We start from the raw sequence: 21551 nt of genomic DNA on the forward strand, positions 1-21551 counted from the left end.
GTTTAGTTATATGGAATAATATGACCTGCACTGTTCACAACACGGAGAAATAATGTTTCTAAACGGAAGGTTCTAAACTATATCAAAAGAGATGTGAGAAAGCATTATTATTAGCAAGACTATTTTTTATCTGTAATAAATGTCGTGTACATATATCAAACAAAAACACTACCTCGTGCTTTAATAACACAAGCCTTTTGCCTGTGCAGTCATTATTAGTTAGCGATCCTTGCTGTACATTCATCATTTACTCGTGTTGTATTGATTATGGATATGAATTACATGTCAATCATTTGATATATTATAAAATAGATATAGAACGACACAAGAAACAATTGACATCTCCAGCATTTCCATGTTACGTATCTATGTTACGTATTAATTGAAACTATTAGTTGATCCCCTTACTAAGTCCCATTAGCATATGAGCCGTATAAAATGCATATAAAATAAAGCCATGAAAAGTAAGAGATGATAAAAACCTGAATGAATATTACGAGCAAAAAAAAAAAAACAGTTCCCAGTAAAGTTCAAACAAGACGCTATTTTAAAAAAGCAAAATAGAAGATTAATGAAAAGGAAATAAGTCTAAGATTGCTAGGAGAAACCGGGATTTTAAAGACTGTGAATGAGGGAGAAATCAATTATGAAAGAAACCTGATATAGAACGACACAAGAAACAATTGATATCTTCAGCATATAAGGCCAAATATAGCCTCATTATGAAAAACAAAATAAAAAGAGAAAATTAATAAAGAGGATAACAATGTATATTGTGCCTTTTCTAGGATGAACAGTCATTTTTCATTCTTTATGTAAAGAGAAAACGGAGAAAGAAACGAAAGCCGTCCATACTCATTAATGTGAATTTAACAAGTCGGTTTATTAATCATTGACCTGATTATACCGTAAGGCAAAGACGATAATAACTCAAACTATATGCCTCGTGTGGCTTTAGATTGCGAAGTGTTTCAATTACGCCTACATTCAAAGTGACTTATTGCAGTAAGGTATATGTGTGTATCAAATCCTATATGTGTAAAGCTGCACCGTCCTTCACATCAAAATGCCCTCACTGACACCAACATGGAAAGTTCATTGTATGTATGTCATTCCGACAATTGTTTGGTCTGAACTTTGCACAGAGTCATTGTCAATATGTCTACTTGTTTCTGTTTTCATGGCAAAACATGAACATGCATGATTATATATTTTCCGAGTATTTCATGCCGAACACACATATACTATTCATGACCGACTATTCAAGATATAGTAAGTAAACTCCATCAAATATTTCTAAAATATTGATTTTCACATATCGCTATATTGTTAGAACTTTCGAAATTCTACTTGTCAGAACTTCTGCAACCATATCATGCAAATCGCAGTTTCATGAGATCACACAATAAATTACTTCTGTGTGAAAATCGCTCAAATGATGGGGCAAAAGAGCTTTTGCTACTGCTGCCCCTTCTCTGTGGAACAGCCTTCCAGAATATGTAAATAAAACACAGTCCATCTCTTGCTTCTTTTAAACTCTCTCTCAAGAATCATCTGATGAAAACTGTTTAATTAATAGTTCACTGTTGCCCATTTTTGCTTGCATTTTTGTATTGTACTATATGTTTACTTTTTTGTTTTTTGATGTCGCAGTGTTTGTGTCACTGCGCCATGAGCGAATGTATTGACGGATAATATATATATATATATATATATATATATATATATATATATATATATATATATATATGGATATATATATATATATATATTTTTTTTTATTATTGATTCGTTAAAATGAAGGTATCTACATGGCCAACCGGTCAGCTATACAATTGAATATATATATATATATATATATATATATATATATATATATATATATATATATATATATATATATATATTTATATATATATATATATATGTATATATATATATTTTTTTTTATTATTGATTCGTTAAAATGAAGGTATCTACACGGCCAACCGGTCAGCTATACATTGAATTGTAGGGTTTACTTATTGCGGTCTTCTGAAAGGACTTAGAGACCTAGAGATTTCTTGGCGATTTAGTATGTACAGTAAGTCAACTAGTGCATGTGTACGGAGCATGCTAGCCCAGTGTTTTTTCCAGGTTTAATCCATCTGCATTCTTGTCGGTTATATCAAATGTTCCTTATTTAGTTACTCATATCACTAAATGAAAATTTTGATCGCTCGTTCACTATTCACTGACTTGCACGAGGTTGTGAAGGACTCGGAATCGTACATTCACCATTTGAGAAAACAAAATTCTAAGAATGGTCAATATAATATTAAATTGAATCGTTTTTCATGATATACCAAAGTGATCGAGCAACCCGCACTGCAGTCAGGGTAGCAGTCCTTGCCACGGGGAGAGGGGGAGGGGAAACCGAAGAGGAACGCAGTCGAGGACATGAAGTGTTATCAAGATATGTGTTGCAAACTATTAGACCTTAGGAGAGCAGACATGGATTTTTTCTCCAATCTGACAATCTAAATCATTAATCTTTGTTCCTTCCGCTTTCGCTTTAATATAAACAAAGTATAAAGGATAAAATTAACTAGATATGGTCACAATCGTTCTTGTTTGATTTTTTTTTTTTTTTTTTTGATTTATACTGAATACGACATATTGCCAAATGTATGATTTAAACCTATATTGTGAATATCAAATACTCTTCAAGAGACTTCTTGATATATTATATACTGAATATGGATTTACATGGATTGTGACTTAAACCTACATCGTCCAACAGTGTCATCCATCCGCCCCTCCGTCCAGCCAGCCAGCTAACCAGCCAGCCAGCCAGATAGCCAACCAGCCAGCATGCCCAGTAAGCCAGTCAGCGAGTCCCCCAATCAGCCAGCCATTTTTACTGGCTCCTCCCATTTGATGAACTGATTTACATATTAGCCTCCCACGATTCGTTAAACTCCCCTGTTGTGTATAAAGTAAAATGTATTAAACTTCCAACCTTTAGTGAATTGATGAATATCCATAAATCTCTTAATAGCTCGACAACATATGGCAATTTCTAAAAATCGACATAGTACATCAAAACAGGTACCGAACATTTAGCAATCTGACTCTCTTCAAATCTCAGAACAACCGAAAAACATGGCTGAAAAACATGGAACAGAAAATAGCTTATGTTTTCAACACCTTCTTATTTTCATGGCATGTTTTGGTACATCCTTAGCAACCGGCAGTGAGTATTCTTTACCTTTACATATTTTGTCCGTTCCGTATCATATATTCTGACGAACTGAAATAAAGTTAACATGCATACAGTCAGTAGCTTGAAACCTAATTCATTTTTTCATCATTATATTTAATTGACTTACCCGTTGTTTTTGAATAACAAAATATCACATAAGAGTCCAAGTTCTAACCAAATTTACAAGTTGTGCACCGAATTTCAAATTATTTATAAATACTGAAATGAACTGAAAATTCATGCAACTTGTAAATTAACAACCACCATTTTGAGTTGATTTACTCATTTGTTCAAATAAAATCAATTTTCGAAGTGTGGAGCAGATTTATGGTCCCATGTCAATAACAACATAGTTAAATAAAATCGCAGAACGTAATTTAGCCCTCACTAGGTGTATTCAGAAATTAGTAAATTTAAATGTACTTCATGTATTCCACAAGTATTATTTTCATATTCGGTCTCTTCTTTAGTTTACAGTAATAACCTGATTTTAGGTTAGAATGGAAACCAGAAACAACCTGACGTACGTGTAGCATAGTCAACTTCCATTTTCAAATAATACAGTTTTTTATTCTGTCAGCAGTGATGTGACGTTGTGTATATAGTGTAATTCGGTGATTGCTATACTCTGTTTCAACTTGGTGTTTCTATGGTTTCACAAATTTACTGTATAACTTTCAGTTATATTTATATATGAGTATATCAAGTTATGAAAACAGTTAACGTGTAGACGGTTACCTATGTATCAACTTATGTAATAAATAATTACGAATACAAACGTACTTCTGTGTATATTAAAGAAAGGAAGAAATCAAAGACTCAGCTCTTTGACTGCATATGCTATAAAAAAAAATCAATAAAAGTAAACCTATAAAACAGACCTGGAACAACTTTAATTCAGGAAATGAGTTATAAACAGATGTAACTTCACTTTATACAATTGAATTCAACATTCTGAAAAAAAAACCCATTATGCTGAAAGGCACTCTGATCCTCTTGAAATGGTAATCCACCCTTCCGCGCTCACCCCATCCCTCTTGAAACGCAGAGATGCTCCCGTGACAAGCATGTAATCATTATTAAAGTCCAATATGCCGTTTCGTTTTCGTCATTTCGCTTTTAGGATTGTGTAAATTTGCGGAGAAGTTTCCTGGTGTAGGAGGAAGTTGTTACAAAGAATCAACAGATGGTAAGGCTTTCATTTTCTAGTTCAACTAGATCTTTTACAATCAGCGTCCATGGCCTAGTTGGTTAGGGTGTCCGCGTACAAAGCGGGAGGACCGGGTTGGAATCCTTGTGGAGGCTGGAAGTTTTTTTACTGTTCTTGATTTTCCAACTCATTACGATTTTCATATATATATATATATATATATATATATATATATATATATATATATATATATATATATATATATATATATATATATATATATATATATATATGTATATATACATATATATATATATATATATATGTATGTATTTATTTATTTATTTATTTGTTACTTAGTGCAAGATTCATCGAATAAACATAGCGTAATAATTATCAACACTAATTCTGTGCATGTTCTTTGGTCACTCGTTCCATCCATTTCCGGGAGTCATCATCAGGGGCAGACTGGCTAATGACCTACTGTCATTAGCGCCAGCATGGCAAAAGCAACACTCAAGTCACTAAAATGTCATGTAGTTAGCGAATCCAAGAAGATTGTAAAACAATTTTCCCCATAGAAATAACACAGTGACTTGAGTCAATGATTAAACTGGTGCCAGGGAAATCACTGATTATTGCTTGTACTTAGGATGAGGTGTCTCATTACAACTCTGTATTATGCCCACTCGACCAGAAGTATAGCCAGAAATAAATAACTGATATGCAACCAATCCCCCCTCTCTCTCCGCCCCCCCTCCAAATCCCTGACCCAGTCCCACGAGTGGTGCTGCAGGGAGCAGTCTACCCTTGGTGCAGCAATAGAAATGCATGGGCCCACAGAGGAGAGTCTGCGTTGAACTAAGCCCAGTCATGGTTTGGGTTTTGGCTGAGAACATTTTAAACTTGTCGCCTCTTGACATCTAGATATGGCACTATCAGGCTTTCCCTGTTGAGGACAGGTTTTGGCTTGATTCCCAATTTGATGGTTATCGTGAGAGAACTTAACGAACTGAACATTGTTTAAGGAAAATGATAAATATTCTGATTTCAAACACTAATCTTCAGGCTGTTATCGGTCATACTCACCATAGGGCTCTGGCAAAATGAGGCCATACCAGCTGCACTGACCTAGTTACGCCACTGCCCCCCCCCACCGCATCCTCTCCCAGGACAAAGTGTCTAGATTAATCCCAAGTTCTGAATACAACTTTAACGTAATTGCATAAGGCCCACTGGTATACCAGAACGCGTTCTAAATTTCCAACTATCTTTTTTACAGTCATTAACGAGATCATTATGAAGAGACTATAATATTCAATGGCGTGAACATCAGAAAAGAACTTGAAGGTTGACTGAGAGCACCACATTAATTTTGATATATAGACCGCTAAACAACTCTGTTATCACCCCAGGATGTACTTCGTTACAACTTTTAATATTTGAGAAACAACCCTCAGTACACTCGAGGCCTATCAATTAAAGCGGCTGGACTACTTAGTTTAACACACTATCCATTAGTTCAGTTTCTCAGATGCAACACAAAACTCAATAGGAAAACAAGACCTATAGCCTGAAATATTTGTTTACATTTACATTGACAGTTTATCAATGACAAATAGTGTTGAATGTCGGCCAATGGTGCTCTGCTGTTTAAAATAAGTTTATATGAACAATATTTTGGTTGATGCTGGAAGCAAAGGAACCTATGCAGTCAGGTTATAGCGTATGTGTGTGCGTCTGAGACACTTGCTTTGGTTCGCGATAACTCAACAACGGAGTGTTGGATATATGTGGATGTATTATAGTGAGGTGTGCCCTATCGTTTTTAGCACTGACCTTATGAAAATTAATGAGGTTATGGGGTCAAACGTAGAAAAGTTACATTGTAATAACTTGAGACCTTTGTTGGTTAATAGCTGGTACACGCAGGCCATCTGGGCCCAAAAAACTCCTGAGCCCATATTTGGGCTGAGTCGGCCCAAATGAATTATTTATCTTTTAGCCACATTATTTGGGCCAAATACTTTTGAGGCCATTTAGACACAAATTTTATTGGGCCAAGTATTTGGGGAGGGACCAAAATTTTAATATTCCAATAACGCCAAAACCTTAAATCAGATTGTACCCAAACATGGAATACAGTTGTTGGTTATAATAGCTGGTACATGTGGGCATACATATGATGGGATTGGGTTATGACATACATTATTAAATATCCCACTAAGCGATGAACCATAGTGCCCGTTGTGCTCTTGTTAAACAATGGATTAACATTTAGGCCTACACTGAGGAACTGACGTCATCATCGAATTATCCTTAAAGGAGCATTCCAGGACATGAGCATAATTTAAAGATTAATATATCGCAAACCAGACTATATACAGAAACATTACCGACACTCAACTCATTCCTATTTCTTGGACAGTCAATATGACGTATTAAGACTAAATTCATCCTTAAATAATAACCAAACCTGCTTGAATGTGAGTGAAGCTAAAAAAACATATATATTCTTTTATGCTTTAAGAGCTTGTAGACGTTGTATTTCTTTCGTTTACTCTCTTAGTGATAACAACACGCGTAGGTAGAACTATGGAATAAATATTGTACTACACTTGCTGAATATCGGATTTGATTTGGCGGCTAATAACCTCTCCCACCCCCCACCCCAACCCACATTGCTCTGTGCCCATCTCCGATTCGCCGACTGGTCAATCACCCCCTCCCCATTTCTGGTTCTCATTTCATTATCGTCTTGACCAACGTTAACGCCTCCATTTATACCAGATTTATCACAACGAGGATATAGAAAAGGAATGGTGCCATGGCAAATATACTGTAACGCTAACTCAGTCTAAGATTCTGGTGCGTCCAAATATTCCCTGCTGGGGACTGGTGGTGGTATGGAAACAAATGCGGCTTGGATGGTTTTATGTTAGTAACGACGAGCCTTTATAGCTATTACAATGCAAAAGAAATAGCACATAGATAAACGAGTAAAGAACAAGCGCTATGTAGATTTCGCAATCTATTACTATAACCAGCCACGGTACAAACAATACATCGGCACGAGGCCCTCAATAATAGGTAGAAAACATGCACTTAACGATAATGGTCACAAACGAGGTCTCAATACCGAAGTAGAGTCCTATAACGATACGTACAAAAGTGTATAAAAGACGAATACAAGACAGATACGAGTACGACCACAATGGTCGGAGCCAGGGCTACTACCGAACCAAACGATTCAGATCGGGAGCGAAGACTGGTCACAAGTCTTGAGGTCTGCTTCAGCTGAGCTGGTGAGCAGACATCACGTGACCTGTAATTATTACGTAATGTAGCCTACGACAAATAGAGGGCAACATATATGATGACCAACGGCATCACAATACCGTGCATGAATACGTGTACATCCACTGTGCCAACGGAAAAAAATAAGCCTGTTGTAGGTTGGTAACCTTTTGACTCCAATGAATAGGAATACTCCAAGTTATAGCCAACCAGAGTATACAGGAACAAGAAAAGAAACTATATATATAACAATATGGTAAATCCAGTGGCGTACATAGAATAGCTGGCACCCGTGGCGAATTCTTCCTTGTCACCCCGAGCCGGGAATGCCGTAAAATTCATGAAAAGGAGCACTTTTGCACGATGTTTTTAAACATATTATTTGAACAGTTATTATGCAACGGCTGAGCTCCGACGGCATTAAAAACTCCACAAGAAAATATTTGTGGACGCCCCTTTCTCAAACTCTACTGGTTGATGTCACAATGGGTTTTTCGTTGGTAACCATGAAAGTCATCCAATAACTTGAATAAATATCTACAAAACATTGGTTTTTTGTACCAACTCGTGAACCAAAATGGACGCAACGTCCATATACGAATCAGTGATTAATCTTTGGATATTAATTCCTTTATACTATATTATATAGTTGTAAATCCATGAACATATGCAACAGTGGTCTTTCATATCTCATAAAGTTACATCAATTTTTTTGTATATAGGCTCATTTCATTGTTCAAAATCAGAAAGAAAAAGCTCTCGTTATCATAAAGAGAATATTAATTCTCAGCGATGCGGTAATTGCTTCTGATAATAGCACAGATATCACGTTTTGAACATGGTAGACGATATTAAAAAGAAATCCAATTTTCAAATAGAATATATGATTAGCCTTACAAACTCAAGATTAATAAAACCCCGTAAGTAAATGTCATATTAATCAATTGCGGTTCAACGGGGTTTAATGCTCCAACTATATAGGCCTATCATAAACAAAATTATAATGATAATAATATTTAAATACACTCATAAAACAGAACGGGCTTTTCATACAAAAAAAAGTGAAAAGTTAAAGAGGAATCAATTTCATTTACAGATTAAAATGGAAATGCAGACCTTCACACACACACACACGGCAATGCGATCGATTGTACGGTGATGTGATCGACTGTACTGCGATGTGATCGACTGCACTGTGATGTGATCGTGATGTGATGTGATCGACTGTACTGTGATGTGATCGATTGTATGGTGTTGTGATCGATTGTATGGTGATGTGATCGTTTGTACTGTGATGTGATCGATTGAACTGTGATGTGATCGATTGTGCTGTGATGTGATCGATTGTACTGTGATGTGATCGATTGTACTGTGATGTGATCGATTGTGCTGTGATGTGATCGATTGTACTGTGATGTGATCGATTGTATAGTGTTGTGATTGGTTGTATGGTGATGTGATCGATATATACTGTAATGTGATCGATTGTACTGTGATGTGATCGACTATACTGTGATGTGATCGATTGTACTGTGATGTGATCGACTATACTGTGATGTGATCGACTGTACTGTGATGTGATCGACTATACTGTGTTGTGATCATTGTATGGTGTTGTGGTCGACTGTACTGTGATGTGATCGACTATACTGTGATGTGATCGATTGTACTGTGATGTGATCGACTATACTGTGATGTGATCGACTATACTGTGTTGTGATCGATTGTATGGTGTTGTGGTCGACTGTACTGTGATGTGATCGACTATACTGTGTTGTGATCGATTGTATGGTGTTGTGGTCGACAGTACTGTGATGTGATCGACTGTACTGTGTTGTGGTCGATTGAAATATGATGTGATCGATTGTACTGTGATGTGATCGATTGTATGGTGTTGTGGTCGATTGTACTGTGATGAGATCGACTGTACTGTGATGTGATTGACTGTACTGTGATGTGATCGATTCTACTGTTATGTGATCGATTTTACAGTTGTGTGATCGATTGCATGGTGTTGTGGTCGACTGTTCGGTGATGTGATCGGTTGTACGATGCTGTGTTGCTTGTACTGTGATGTGATCGGTTGTACGATGCTGTGCTGCTTGTACTGTGATGTGATCGGTTGTACGATGCTGTGTTGCTTTTACAATGATCGATTCAGCGGTGACGTGACAACCATATCGATTACTTAGTGAGATATTATGGGTTAACAACTTATGTGCAACTAAACTGAGACTTGGTCAGAATGAAACAAAATCATCTTAACCCTATACAGCTCAAAATACAGCTTTTCATTTCACCCTCTCAGTGAACTATATGCAGGTGTGATTTTGTCTTTACCCTGATCTATATCTTTAATGATATAACGGTTATATTGTCAACGGATGAGTGATCGCATATCATATTTTTAATAAGTTTTAACAATCACTCATGCATCATTTTGAATCTCTATAAAACATCGTTTATTGATTGCTAAGAAGATTCATAAGTAAACACACTGACGACTCTGAACTTCTCTTATCATCCTATTCTTTCATTTATCTTTGCTTTGTTGCATGTATGTATGCGATTGATATATCATTGTTATTGTATTACACAAGTGATCTCTGCGATAAAATGGTTTTATGGTGCGACTTTTTATTCAGTGTAAACTTTCATGAAATTTTCGAAGAATCGTGAAATTAAACCGAGTAGAGTAGTAAAGTAGGCTACATGTCAGCTGTTGCTAAATCTGACTTTTTATTATTATTATTATTAAATATATATATATGTATATATATATGTATGTATATATATATATATATATATATATATATATATATATATATATATATATATATATATATATATATATATATATATATATATATATATATACATTGGTATATTTGTTTACTTCAACGCATGATAGCTGGGACTTAGGTTTACCTCGGGGATAGGTTTACCTGACACCAGGTAAACCTAAGTCTAGGGGCTTCTTGTTCAATCAATTTCACTTCCTTTGAGGAATGATTATTTCGAGTTAAGAGAAAACCTCATAAACTTTTCAATTCCGAAGTTACAATAAAAAAATCGTTCATTTAAAGGGTAAAATTTCCCCTCAAAAGTGGAGGTAATTCCGCAGGGTATATAACAGAATTACGAACATGGTATATATGTTGATCCCAACTTTACACCTCGATTTTGACCAAATGCGGCTATATATAGTTCCGAAACTTAAAGGTACCTCTAATTACACTGAAATCTTCGTAATTGTACTTTTTCTTCCATTAATTTGGGATATTTAAGAAAATAAGAGTTTCTATTTTAACTGGCAAATTTACACGTAACGAAACAACGCCCCCACACATAAGCAGTTCTTTCTGTGTTCGGTGGCAGGGCAGTCGATCGGATCGTATCGTTGCTATCCCAATAGCCTACATTCAACGTTACTTTATGTGGCCTAGCCATGTAGTCTACAAAGGAAAGTGCCGCAGGTTACCGTAAACGTTGCCCATTTGAAGTTGGCTTTTGGACTTTGGTGCAGTATATGCATTGTAAGTAAATTCCTTAAAAGTGTTCCGGATATATTAATAACATTTAGAGTAAATACCTTCATGCTGAACACAAATAAATTAAGACCACGGTTAGAGTTAGAGTAGACTAGCCTAGGCCTAACGTTAGCCCTAAATTGGACCTATCAGTATTACTGGCTATGGTAAATCACAGCTGCCTGCTACTGCCTTTGCTGATACTCGGAATATAAATGTGATTCATAAATTAAAGTATATACTTGTAACAGACTGGTCAACCTACACATTTTGCAGCCTGGTTATCTTCCAGATCTTTTAAAGTAAAGGCTTAATAATTGACGCACCTCCAAATATTACTAGGCCTACTAGTACTAGGCTACTATTACTATATACTAGCCTACTACTACTGTAGCTAGTACTAGCAACTATACAGCAGGCAACCATAACTTTTTGCAGCCAAGCAGAGTTAAATATTTCATGAGTTTGAATCCATTTCAGGTATTTGCTGATCAAATTGTTTCTGTGCATGTTTTGGGGCATTTGGAAATCTTACTCCCTAAAAATAACCAAAATTACCTCAATATAATACCACTAATCTCTGGGACCTGACCTTTCTGAAGTTAGAGGCTCAGAGCATAGCAAACAGCATCCAAAGATAATGGATGTTTACTTAGGCCTTCACTACAGTAAGCTCATCGACAGATGTGTCAATTTAGGAGTATGAAAGAACTTGCATTCGTGCGATGCAATTTTGAACCATTTCACGAAATATAAATCTTTGGGTATGTCTCAATCTCTCTGACATAAAATAAGGCAGTCAGAAAGTCACAACTCCACAAAAACAGATACACAAGCAAACGGAACACTACAGTAAAAGAAAGGGCCTGACAGATTCCATAAACGAGTTACAAAAGTAAACAATGTGAAAACGTTTGCCGTCTCAGTACAATATTCATCCCCACAATATTCTCTATATGTGTTAGTGTGCATCACTAAGCCCTGTGCGTACAGTAGTAGTGGTGTGTCATTGGTTCTGATTCAGAGAACTAAGTCACACAGGGCCTCAGTGTAGCAGTGTACAACAATTTTTTGTACTGTAACATGAGTTTTTTCCCCCTGCACCTATGGGATGAATCATGGCTGAAGGTAAACAATTGAGTATTCATTTTAGAATAACAACGCAATCATGGCTAAGTAATGTAGGCATTTTGATATTAACGTTATGATGTGGGTAGTGTTAATAGTGCTGAAGTAATAGCTTGATCAAAAGTATTCCTCAAAGTCCCACAATGCCTTCACAGGGTGACCTACTGTACAGTCACTTGAGCACTTAGGAGTTTTTGCAAAAAGAGCAAATTCCTTGTCCAAAATTGCTAGGTTTGATCCAGTTTTACGGAGTCCCATAACAGAAAAACACAGTCTGTGATATATCAATGGAAAAGTGTAAAGATTCAATGTAACATATTTAAAAGGATTAGAGTATGTTGAAAAACCACCAGCTATGCATTTTAAGGAAATAAACAGTACCTCATTGAACCTTGCATTGTGTTCACACTAATGAGTTATGAAATTGTTATCAGTGTCTTCATCATTAAAAGCTATTAATTAGTTTGATCAATGGTCTCACATATTAGTGCAATCACAGAGGTTAAATTTCAATCAGGTTATAATGCCAAGGGAATCCAGACCTACTTCATAAAAAATTTAAAAAAATTCATGGCTCCTATAAAAATCATTCATGATAAAAACCAGCATACATACAGTATGTGCAACTAAAGTAGATTCATATTGGGTATCATGTCCAAATAAAAGCTCTTGATTGTATTCAGTTTTCATACTTTTAAAAATGACCATCTGTGTGCAGTAATTTGGTGTTAGTAAGTAACATGAAAAATGCACAAGACTAATGTTCAACAGGCACTAGATAGTTCTCATGTCCATAGCACAAACCAGGGAGTTGTTCCATTACAACTCCCTGCACGAACAGGCTATTATGATCAGAGTTGTTATGGAACAAATAAAACTCCCTTGTATGATGTTAGAACTGTACTGTGTGACAAAACACTTATATGCATACATGTGGTAACATGTTGCTATGATCCGATACTAGCTGGTTGGGTGTATAAATAGATCACCATTATGCAAACTGCACTGCACATGGTTTCCATTATGTAATAAGTTTCATTTTATGAATTTGTCAATCTGACATGTATGCTACTGTATATGTGTAGGCTGCATGTACAACTTATTGTATCTTAATAATATACAGCAAAAAACTATTGAGAACTGTGATAAACAACATTTTCAAAGTGACAGTTGGGGATCTAAAAAGACCACTGAAAGCCTTCTGTAGCGATATAACATGATACTAAACATTATATATCTCTGCAAGCTAGTGTACCCTGCTTTGAGACGCATGGTTTAAATAAGGTTTTCACAAGTTTGCCCTGTTGACCCAACCACTGGCCTAGACATACCAATAAATAGATCTATCCACGCTTCAAATTGAGTTTTCACAATTTGACCATTTTTACCTAAATTACCTTTGACCTTCACCAAAAACAATAGGCTTCTTGTACTTGTGATACATCTATACATACTGTACCAACTATGAGATCTGTCCAATAAAGCTTACTGTCATGAGAAACTGTGTTTACAAGCTAGGATCACAAACACAGTACTCCTACCAATGCACACGCACACATATGCCATCGTGAGTAGAAAGTTTCAACATCATTGAAACCAAACATTAAAAATGAACTCAGTCATAATGCCAAAGTCTGTGTACACGAGTAGTCCTGAGCTTAAACCCCAAATGATACGTTGAGGGACTAAATGTACCGGTATACATAGTCTAGGGTGCATGCAATTTTTTAGTAAATGAACTGCATGCGGGATGAGGCATTGAACCATGCATGAATACTCAGTCAATCTCTTGAAGTGATTGCATGCTAAATTCCTGGGTACAACTTACATACCAAATAATAGATCAATATTCAAACTTAGTAGTGTGGCATTTTTCTCAATTGTTGCATATGCGGTTTCCATGAAAAAAGTGATAGCTAAATTATCTAAACTGACATGAATATTGGACAACATGTACACTAAGTATTGACATCAAATAGGGAACTGCACTGTCAAGACTTCCACTTGCAATTTATGAAACAATTATCTGGACTTATTTATGTTCATTCTCTTGTCAGAAAAGATGGCTCAAATTTGGCACAATTTGAGGAATGCATGAATGCAGAATGAGAACACCACAGCAGATATGCTCCACTTTATTGCAAGAAGTACAGGGCTGCAATTTCAGGGTCGACACAGGATATCAAAATACTGTAACTTTGAGCTGCTGGTTCATGCTGACCATGGGATGCAGAGAGAAATGGCTTATATGGAAATAAGGAGCTCCCACAAGCATATATTGCAAACATCCCAGTTGTCTTTAATATTCAGTAAGTATTGACTGTGAGATATATTTTAAGTCCCTATGACCTGAAGTTAGTTTTCTAAAGTCTTCCCTTTAATATCCTCTAAGTCTGATCAACACACACTATACATAATATAAATTTACTGTACTAAGTTTCAACACGAATAAAGATGATGAAAATTTGCTGTTTATTTTCAAAAACTGTAAACGATCTAAGGCAACGGCTAACAAAGTAATGTAAGAAAGACTTTCCACTTCCCACCAAGTCCACTGCCAAACCTTTTGGTTTACTTTGCTACTTCCACCATCATAGAATGTTATCCGAATTGAAATGACTTTATGTGTAGTCTTTGAAAACCAAATGTACTGTAAATCTGCCATCTGGCAGGCTGGAATGAATTGTAGGTAGGATTGTGAAGCAAAGACTTGAGGTGTTAACACACCATCACATTTTAACCTTGATTATGATGTGTTTATTTGTACCTTTTGCAACAATGTCAATATCAAAATGTGAGGCTTTAAAAAAATATTTACATGGAATGTACTTCAGTGAAACTTTGACATATGATTGAAATGTTGTTTTGGTTCATTGTAGGTTAACGAGAGCTGATGGAATTTCTCCACAAGAGAAGGAAGTACTGTCATCAATAAAATCTGCAGACAGAAGAATATTTTTACTGAAGATCAAAATTTTCAATGAAAGGAAAGGCTTTCGATTCAAATTGGACAAACAACTTCTGTAGATATAATGAGGACTAGATTTATATGTCATTGCTTGGAGCCAGGTACGGTGCATTCTATGAGTTTGAATTTTTCTTTTTAGTTTCTGGACAGGTATATGACATGCAGCATACAAATTAAAATTTGTTAATGAATTTTCTTCCTTTACAGCATCATAAAATTCATTATTAATAATCCATTTATACAAATTCTTATGTTGCTGTATTTGAGAATAATTTTCGTTAGTAAAACAAAGATTTTAATGATATTCATTGCATATTCATGTAACTCCCTTACTTCACTGTATCAAATAAAACATTGTTTCACCAATCCATTATTCCAGTTGTTATACTGCTGGGAGGGGAGACACCAAGGTCTTTTAATACTTCAGTTACCCAATTAATGCTAACTAGATGCTCAATAATGCTTCCCACAATGGGGATGTTGGGTCTAGCAAACCTTAAGTCTAGTGGACCCTCAATGTAATGGGCATCCTCCCCCCCCCCCCATGTTGGTACTGCATGTGGTATACTTTTGTTAGTGAAACTAAGAGTTTCATCCTAGTCATTACATTGAGGGATGCTCTTTATTAAACTCCTTTACTTCACTGCAGCGTATTGGTAATCAACTATTCTAGTTGTAATGTTGCTAGTACTGTATTTGAGAATCCTTTTGTTAGTGAAACGAAGAGTTTAATGCTATCCATTACATTTAGGAGTACTCTCTAAGTGTCTACCTTCACAACATCATATCATAAATTATTAACAATCCATTATCTCTTTATATTTATGGCAGAGCTGTAGTCGAGTCCAATTACCCAGAGCCCGATCCAAGTCCGAGTCCATCTTGTCTGAGCCAAATACAAGACCCCTCAAGTCCGAGCCGACTCCAGATACCAAAGATCACCTTTGGTAAAAACTCTTGAACTGTTATGATAATTATGCACCCAGGAGGAAATTTACCTCATGCTATAATTTTTCGGACCAGATAAGTGACAGCAAGCTCTTCCTGGTTCATAAATGTTATAAAACTACTGGGAGGGGAGACACCAAGGTCCTTCAATACTTCAGTTACCCAATAAATGCTAACTAGATGCTCAATAATGCTTCCCACAATGGGGATGTTGGGTCTAGCAAACCTTAAGTCTAGTGGACCCTCAATATAATGGGCATCCCTCTTGTTGGTACTGCATGTGGTATCCTTTTGTTAGTGAAACTAAGAGTTTTATCCTAGTCATTACACTGAGGGATGCTCTTTATTAAACTCCCTTTCTTCACTGCATCGTATTGGTGATCCATTATTTTAGCTGTAATGTTGCTAGTACTGTATTTGAGAATCCTTTTGTTAGTGAAACGAAGAGTTTAATGCTATCCATTACATTTAGGAGTTAACTTTCTAAGTCTCTACCTTCTCAACATCATATAATAAATTTTTAACAATCCATTATCTTTTTATATTTATGGCAGAGCTGTAGTCGAGTCCAATTAGCCAGAGTCTGAGCCAAGTCCAACCCCACTTGGTATGAGCCAAATCCAAGACCTTTCAAGTCCGAGCCGACTCCAGATATTCAAATATGATCACCTTTGGTAAAAATTCTTGAACTGTTATGATAATTATGCACCCAGGAGGAAATTTACCGCATGCTATAATTTTTTTCGGACCAGATAAGTGGCAGCAAGCTTTTCCTGGTTCATAAATGTTCAGCCCGGGCGCTCAACTTTCAAACCATGCAGGGAGAGGCAAAATCATATTCAAACCACGACCACCGCCAGGTTAGAACCTGCTTGTGAGAACCCTGCTCTACTAAAAGTGAAATTCTAGTTACACCCTTAGGATTGCTCATTAAGATTTTCAAATCATCATCATTGTCATGGTTGCTACTTTTTCTGATGTCATCATCATTTGTGAATTATTGTGATTGTTGCCATGTTACATTTGCCAGTATCAGTTTTGCTTATTGTTCTCTCAAAATTGCAGAGTAGAAGGAAGAAATGTTAGCTAATAGTTATTATACCATATGTTCTTGGTCTCTAAATTGTTTACGATGAGGTCAGTATGAACAGAAGTGTTTATAATAGTTTTCCTTTCTGTTAAAGTATTTTCTGAATCATTTCATTAATTTTATATTTATACTGGAATTTTCAGTAGGTGTTGGCCTCATTGAGGGTCAAGGCTACTCAAGGTCAGTAGAGTAACATAGAGCATCTAACTCAACAAGGAAAAGTTGGTAGTCTTATGTAGTGCATATAGGTTTCTGACATTGAGTACTATTCTATAAACAGTATAGCAGAAGCCCATGTGAGATAACTAGATATCTGAATCTGAAAGCCATGTTAACATGATAGTTCAATATTGGAATGATGAATGGAAGTTTGCATGCAGGTGTATCATGTGCTGAGCTCTTAGCCAAGTCAAAGGTTATTTGAGGCCAATATAGGTAAAATCTGAAAACCTTCATGATCCCATACTATCTAGTATCTGACTAGTAGCTGCTTTAATAGCTGAATCTTAGGGCAATTAATATATTTATCAGAACAAGTAATGTACCTCAAAAGACTTCTTAAGCTCTTTTGAGCCCCATTCAATATTTCAGTGTATTAACTTCATCATTCTTTTAACAAATTTACTCCAAATTGCTAGTTTCATGTTCTGGCAATGAACCTTTGTCATATCATGTTGCATGAGTGCTGTAACTTGTTTACAATCTTGCAAAAGTCTTAAAAGGAGGATAGGGTGTTGGGATAAATAGTTCAAAATAATATTAACAAAATTGTACCATATTTTGCTTTTCTTTTTTCCCATATGTTGCCACTGCTTGAATAAGACTAGTTGATAGGACTTTTTGTGAGCTCCACCTTTGACAACAAGGTACAGTAGACTTCAACTGCATCTTGTTGGCAACATCCTAGGAAAGTTTCAATAAACACAGATGTTTCTATAAATGAGGAATCTGATGAACATTCCAATACTGCAAGTCTTTATTGGACATTTCAGCAGGAGGCAATAACCAATTCTGCTATCGTTACATACTGTAGGTCCTTCATAAAATGCCACTTAAAGAACTGTATTACTTCCTTGGAAGGTGAATTTTATTGTCAAATACAACATCTGTCAAATATTTAGTTTCCCAACCTGTCCAACACCTCCCCCCCACCCCTCCATTTATCCCGAGTAGTTTACAGAAACTGGGACAGAACATTTTTTGTGGGAAACAAGGTTAAATAATGTTGTTTGAGGTATTGAGCATTCATCTATATTTCCCTTTCGAATCTAGATAGGAGGAAGTAGCAAACAATGCAAGGAAAACATGAAGTTCAAATGGATGCTTTAATTGCTTTTACCCAAAACATTGCTATATTCATTGATAAATATAATCCACTTAAAATTCAGTACCGTTATACAACATGCAAAAGAGTTATGATATTGATGTACTTTCTGAATTTAGACCATTGCAGGTGAACAAGTTTAACATTGGTTTTTAATTTGACTGTATGTAGAAAACACCGGTTACATAATGAACCTCAGATACAATGTCGTGCAAATGCATATTACTGCTAGGAGCTGTTTAACAAACAGTGAAAGAAAAATTTATTACTTGACTATCAAAAGATTCGCAGAACTCCACTCCTTCAACAATATTTACAGTGGTGCAGACTTCAAAGCAGTGCAAGGGCAACAACTGTCTATCTCTTTAAGAAATTTCCAAGTGCTTTCATTTCTAGCATTTGCATATGTTCAAAAGAAAAATGACAAATTAAAAGATGTGGTCTATTCAACATGTTACCACATCTCCCCCTCCCCCCTCTCTCCCCCATCAAAAAAGTATTAAATGTACAGCAGTAACCCTTTTTGTACATGTGCAATATATGGGGCAGAGCCTTATTCATGACTTGACCAAGCCCTTTATCCATTTGAATAGCACAAGTTATGTCAGTGGTATTCACATCAATGCCTCATTGAAAATGTGCCTCATGGTGAATTTTCTAGCTGATAGCATGAATGTGAATGAGCTGAAGTTGTTGAAGTTGCTTTGTTTATACATTTCTGAAAGTAACATGAAATTTCATATTGATTTTTAATGAAAATATTTGCATTTATCAGTAATAAACAGAAAGAAGACATAATGATTTCTGCTAAAGTGTCTTATCTCTGCCTCTTATGTTACAAATGTGTTCATTGGTTGGTCCTTGTACTTCGAACATATTTCTCCCTAACTCAGCAAACCCATATTCGATCTGAAGATGCTAATTCAAACAGCTTACTGTTCTAGCAAGTTCTCGACCAATTATATTGATGAATTTGCATCTGGATGAATTTGCACTGGTTGAATTTGAATCATGCCAACCATGTAAGGAGCCATTTCTTTAAACCTTGCAAGACTGTGCGAAAAATATATCATTCATTGGTCTGCATGGTATCGAATCTCCATGATGACCACTCATGAACGACCCTTCGACCGCGGACCGGCAGTAGGCTATAGTTGCTGAAAAACCTGACGTGACATAGCGCATAGGCCGAGATATGTCATGATATTTCAAAGCAACTTACCAGATTGTCTTTTTTCTTCTATTTCTCTAAACTATTTGATGACCATATCAAGACATGGGGATCTCAAAATAAAGGGTGCTGTGAAACTTTAGAGCAGCTTACAAGGCCTGGGAAGTGTTATTTCCAACGATCTAGGAGGTTTTTATAGCTGAAAATTTCCCGTATGCTGAGCGCCAACCCATATGGTGGCACTCCACTCAGGTAGTAACAAGACGCCTTCCCAGGAATTGTTCAAGCCCCCCCCAAGCGCCCACCCCCTCCACTGGAACAATCCTGGCTACGTCACTGCATGTACCACAGGTTTATCTGATATCAAAGTGAAAGCGGCTTTCCACAAGAATAAAGAAAGCATATCTTCATTTTTGTGTAACACCTACACAACTCAATCCCCACGCAAACAAGACTACCTACGTATAGTTTTCATTGAGGATTCCAATAATTCCTGCAATTTCCTACCAATAACATATGGAAAGTCACTCCTGTTATCGTGGCGGAGCTAGGGGTATTGGTAAGAGGGGGTGAGAATGGTCTGTATGGGCGCTTTCGACTTTATCTAAGCGGAGCGCCACCACAGGTTGGCGCAGAGCGTACAGAAATCTTTTGAGTAAAGATACTCCCTATATGGCCGGAAATGACCCTTTCCGGGCCTTGCTAATTTGCAGATAAACGAAGAATAAATAGGTGTCATCGCCAACAAAATGTGACAAATGTCAATAGGTAGATGAGAGCGCCACAAAAAAGTCAATACTCGCGAATAAGTAAAAGAAGTGATCAATGGCTGAAAAGGGCGCCAGCAGTCCATATTAGTCCGTTGAGGGGGGGGGCATCCGCCCCCTGACTGTATTGACGCTCCGCCAATGTTGGGAGCTCAGTGTAGGAAGAGAAGGGGGGAGAGGGAGGGTATTTTTTAACGGTTTGGGTGAGCGTCTGCAATGATTCGTAATGACATGTTATCACAAGCGTTCAACATGCTCAAATAAAAAGAATGAATGAGGAGGAATTCATATCACTTTTCAATCATTTTTTGAAACAAATTGAGCGAATTGATCGCTAGTAATCTTGAAATTGGTTTTATCACGGTCATTGTCATGTTTGTCATATGTACCTTTCTCATATCAAAGAATTCTGTACGTAATGTTATCAGAAATACTTTTAAAATGACACCAAAGAGATTAAAAATTCTTTTCGAATTTGTTAATAATATTGTCTTTTAAGAGACACCGTAGACACGTTGCTCGGTTGGGTTTACTGCAATAGTGGCAAATGGAGACCAATATCCGCACTTAGTGGACCTAATGTTATAGTCGTGCATTGACCTTGAACAGAGGGGCCTACCGTGAAAACGTACGGAAAATTCATCCTTTTATATCTCAGCGAGACAATTCCACTGGATACAATAATACGACTCAAAAGTCCTTAGATGTGGTTATCATAACAATCACAATAAAAGATATGTATGAAAAGCAGAACAAAGATATGATGGAAACTCAATGGTGGACCAAAAAACGATGTCCCTACGGATGCCGTTTAGTGACATTTACATAATTTGTGTGTAGTAGGTTCCGTAGCTCTTTTGTGGAAAAACTTTGTAATATGCTTAAAGTTGGTAGTTCATCCATGCTTTAGATTAATGAGAGACATAGATCATCA

The 21551-nt window shown here is 36.3% G+C and overlaps 2 protein-coding genes and 1 long non-coding RNA gene across 9 annotated transcripts in view; 2 read left to right on the forward strand and 1 right to left on the reverse strand.

Annotated features, from left to right (window-relative positions):
- LOC139973144 (uncharacterized) overlaps positions 1-21551 on the reverse strand; it is an 83218-nt gene that overhangs the window by 17751 nt on the left and 43916 nt on the right. The gene's annotated exons all lie outside the window — the stretch shown is intronic.
- Positions 2900-21551, forward strand: part of LOC139973147 (uncharacterized) — a 36751-nt gene continuing 18099 nt past the window's right edge. The window contains exons 1-2 of the mRNA XM_071979618.1: positions 2900-3235; positions 4368-4433. Coding sequence (XP_071835719.1) covers positions 3145-3235; positions 4368-4433 — 157 coding nt within the window. The 5' untranslated portion in view covers positions 2900-3144. The remainder of the gene's footprint in view (positions 3236-4367; positions 4434-21551) is intronic.
- LOC139973737 (uncharacterized) lies at positions 10588-20139 on the forward strand. Of its 2 annotated transcripts, XR_011795320.1 has the most exons (5): positions 10588-11227; positions 14407-14658; positions 15229-15418; positions 16149-16264; positions 16820-20139. It is a non-coding gene; the product is annotated as an uncharacterized lncRNA (long non-coding RNA). The 2 variants fall into 2 exon arrangements; XR_011795319.1 differs by having other exon boundaries at positions 10588-14658; positions 16820-20138.

Source organism: Apostichopus japonicus, chromosome 9 (assembly GCF_037975245.1).
Source record: "Apostichopus japonicus isolate 1M-3 chromosome 9, ASM3797524v1, whole genome shotgun sequence".
In the NCBI taxonomy this organism is placed as follows: Eukaryota; Metazoa; Echinodermata; class Holothuroidea; order Aspidochirotida; family Stichopodidae; genus Apostichopus; species Apostichopus japonicus.